At 49.6% G+C, this 2,668-nt stretch overlaps 1 protein-coding gene across 1 annotated transcript in view; it reads right to left on the reverse strand.

The window, feature by feature from the left end:
- aqp11 (aquaporin 11) overlaps positions 1 to 1,447 on the reverse strand; it is a 3,290-nt gene extending 1,843 nt beyond the window's left edge. Inside the window, exons 1-2 of the mRNA XM_008298450.1 lie at positions 850 to 1,447; positions 462 to 578 (exon numbers count right to left, since the gene is read on the reverse strand). Coding sequence (XP_008296672.1) covers positions 462 to 578; positions 850 to 1,447 — 715 coding nt within the window. The remainder of the gene's footprint in view (positions 1 to 461; positions 579 to 849) is intronic.
- Between the last annotated feature and the right edge of the window lie 1,221 nt (positions 1,448 to 2,668).

Here is a 2,668-nt window from a genome sequence, read left to right on the forward strand (position 1 = left end):
ACAAAAAAGCACAACTAAATCTGAAGCTTCGAGCAATATTTTAAGTCCTTGTTCCAGCTGTCGATGAATACAAAACGTGTGCACTTGTGTGAAACAAATGAGTCATGAGAATTTAACGTTTAAGCAGCTTATCAGATTAGTGTCGACACTTTCAACATGCCTGGCTGAGCGGCTGCCAGAGACACACTGACATGTGGTCAAATGTGAAACCGCTTGTCTCTAAAGTGCATTCATACATTCATACTTCATACACAGAAATGTGCTTTAATTTAAAACAAGATGGATCAAAACAGAACTTTTTGGTCATCAGACTAAATGCTGTGGTAGAATGGACACCAAATCACAGACACACCGTCCCCACTGAGAGGCACGGGGGTGGCAGCATCATGATGTGGAACTGATCCAGTCTCTAGTGAACTGACTTGTGTGAAGGTTTGTTCTCCAGCCTGTGCTGGTCTTACCCAGCAGCGGTCCCAGCCAGTACACTAAGCAGTAGTCCAGGAAGGAGTGTCCACTGCAGGGGAACTGTGTGGAGAAGGCCAGCGCTGGGTTGAACACTGCTCCTGTCACACTGCCGCCTGGAAACACAAAACACAAGAGATCTACAGAACATCTGTTCATGAAGGTACAGCTGCTGTAGAACAAAGAAGCAGCTTCAAGAGCAGAGAGAAGGTCTTCCAGTCTGACCAGTATGAGCCCTATCACCAGTATGACCAGTTCATATGACCAGTACAATCAGGGTGTATCACCAGTATGACCAGTTCATATGACCAGTACAACCAGGTTGTATCACCAGTATGACCAGTACAACCAGTGGATGTGAGTCTGTGATCACTTGAGGAACTTTACCTGCGTACACCACTGTAGTGATGGTCGCGGCTACCGCGTGCACGCGGTATTTCTCCTCCACCGACCGCGTGTGCGTGATGACGGTCTGAACCGCGAAGGCGCACGCGAGCTCCACGGCGGCGGCCTGCGACAGGGGCGCGTGAATGGGGCTGATGCACCGGAAACCGAGCAGCTTGTGCCGCGCGTGCAGCCCGGACAGCCCGATGCTCCACAGCACCGGGACCGCGGCTCGCGCAGCCACGGCAGCGGCGAACTGACACACGATCCGCCGCAGTGCGCACCCGCCGGAGAGCTGCGCGCGGTACGCGTGCTCGAGCGCACCGGACGGGTTCCCGATGGCGCCGCTGAAGGTGAGCCCGTGCACCACGGCCGCTACGTACGTCAAGGTGAGCGCGAGGCGAGGCTCGATCCCGCCGACCTCCGACAGCAGCTTGAGCTCGTGCGTGCAGCAGCACAGCTGGAAGGTGGACACGAGCTCCACCGCGTACACCGACAGCCCGGTGTGCGCGAGGGCCCGAGTCAGCAATCTGCGGGTGGCATCGCTCAGAGCCACGATCCCGGCGAGCAGCGACAGAGACACCGCCACGTCCGCGCTCATGTCTGCCGGCTGTCCGCGCTCCCTGCCGGGGACTGACGCTGCCTTCGGCCGCTGAGGACTCCGGATCAGGAGGATGGAGGTCTGCGGTGCTGCGGCTGCTGCTCCGCCCGGAGGATGCTGCTCCACCCGGGAACAAATGAGCTGCAGTCCCGGTGGCTCACATGGTGCGGAAGTGGCTGACCTCCGCAGTCTCCTCCTCTCAGCTTTGTTTCTGCTCTTCTCTGCTTCATCTCTGGACTCTTCCTCTGAGTCAGTCCCTGTCACATTAGGTCCACACTTCTTTGTTATTTGTGAAATGTGAGTGTTTCATGTCAGACCGGAGTGTTTCTGTCACCAAAACAACGAAAACTTTGCCCAACACACACACACACACAGAGCCCGTGAGCACCAGTTTTGTGAGTCCACGTCAGCATTTTGTCAAAATAGCAAAAAACAAACAAACAAACAAACAAATAAAACTCATCCTGTCATATTTTCCATCATCAGGTTCTACTGATGTTTGAGCCTCAGCAGTTGGTGAAATGTGACCAGAGACTGTATTTTAGTAGAAATGTGGATAAATCCATATAAACACGAACCTTTCTGGGGATCAGTACCTCCTTGTGGCCTCTGCTGGATCCATTTATTCATCTGGATCTGATGGACTCTGTTCTGTCTGAGTCCTCCATAAAGATCAAAGCTGTGGAATCTACATTTACATTAAAATGGCTTCACAGGTGAGAAGTTTACTTCAGTTTATTAAAAAACAAACAAAGCCAATGACACTAAAGTCTCAGTGTAAACAAACGTAGTAAATAATCAGGACAATATTCAACTTGTGGCTTTTTAACATGTTTTCTTTAACAAAACAGACGATGAACGTCTGTCCTGTTGCTTCTACAGTTGGAGCGTTTGGGCCTGCGTTGTGCTTCTGGATGGATATTAAGGTCAAACTTCTGACCTTCTGGGTTTAAAATAAAACGAAACATAATCCCGTTTCCTGTTGTCTCTGCTCTGAGTGCCTGACCTGAAACATCAGAGCAGTTTGTTCTCTCTGCAGAATAAAAGTCAGAAAGTCATTAAGTGCAGTATTATCTGTACTTTAACAACAACAGATGAAAAATCATAAAAACCACACTTAAAAGTGATTATAATTCAGTAAACAGAGAACAGTAACATTTTAAAAGAACAAATGATTATTTGTGAAAAAGAAAAAAAAAACGTGTAAAAATACAGATAGCA

The sequence above is a fragment of the Stegastes partitus genome, unplaced genomic scaffold (assembly GCF_000690725.1).
Source record: "Stegastes partitus isolate 25-593 unplaced genomic scaffold, Stegastes_partitus-1.0.2 Scaffold1318, whole genome shotgun sequence".
NCBI classification, from domain to species: domain Eukaryota; kingdom Metazoa; phylum Chordata; class Actinopteri; family Pomacentridae; genus Stegastes; species Stegastes partitus.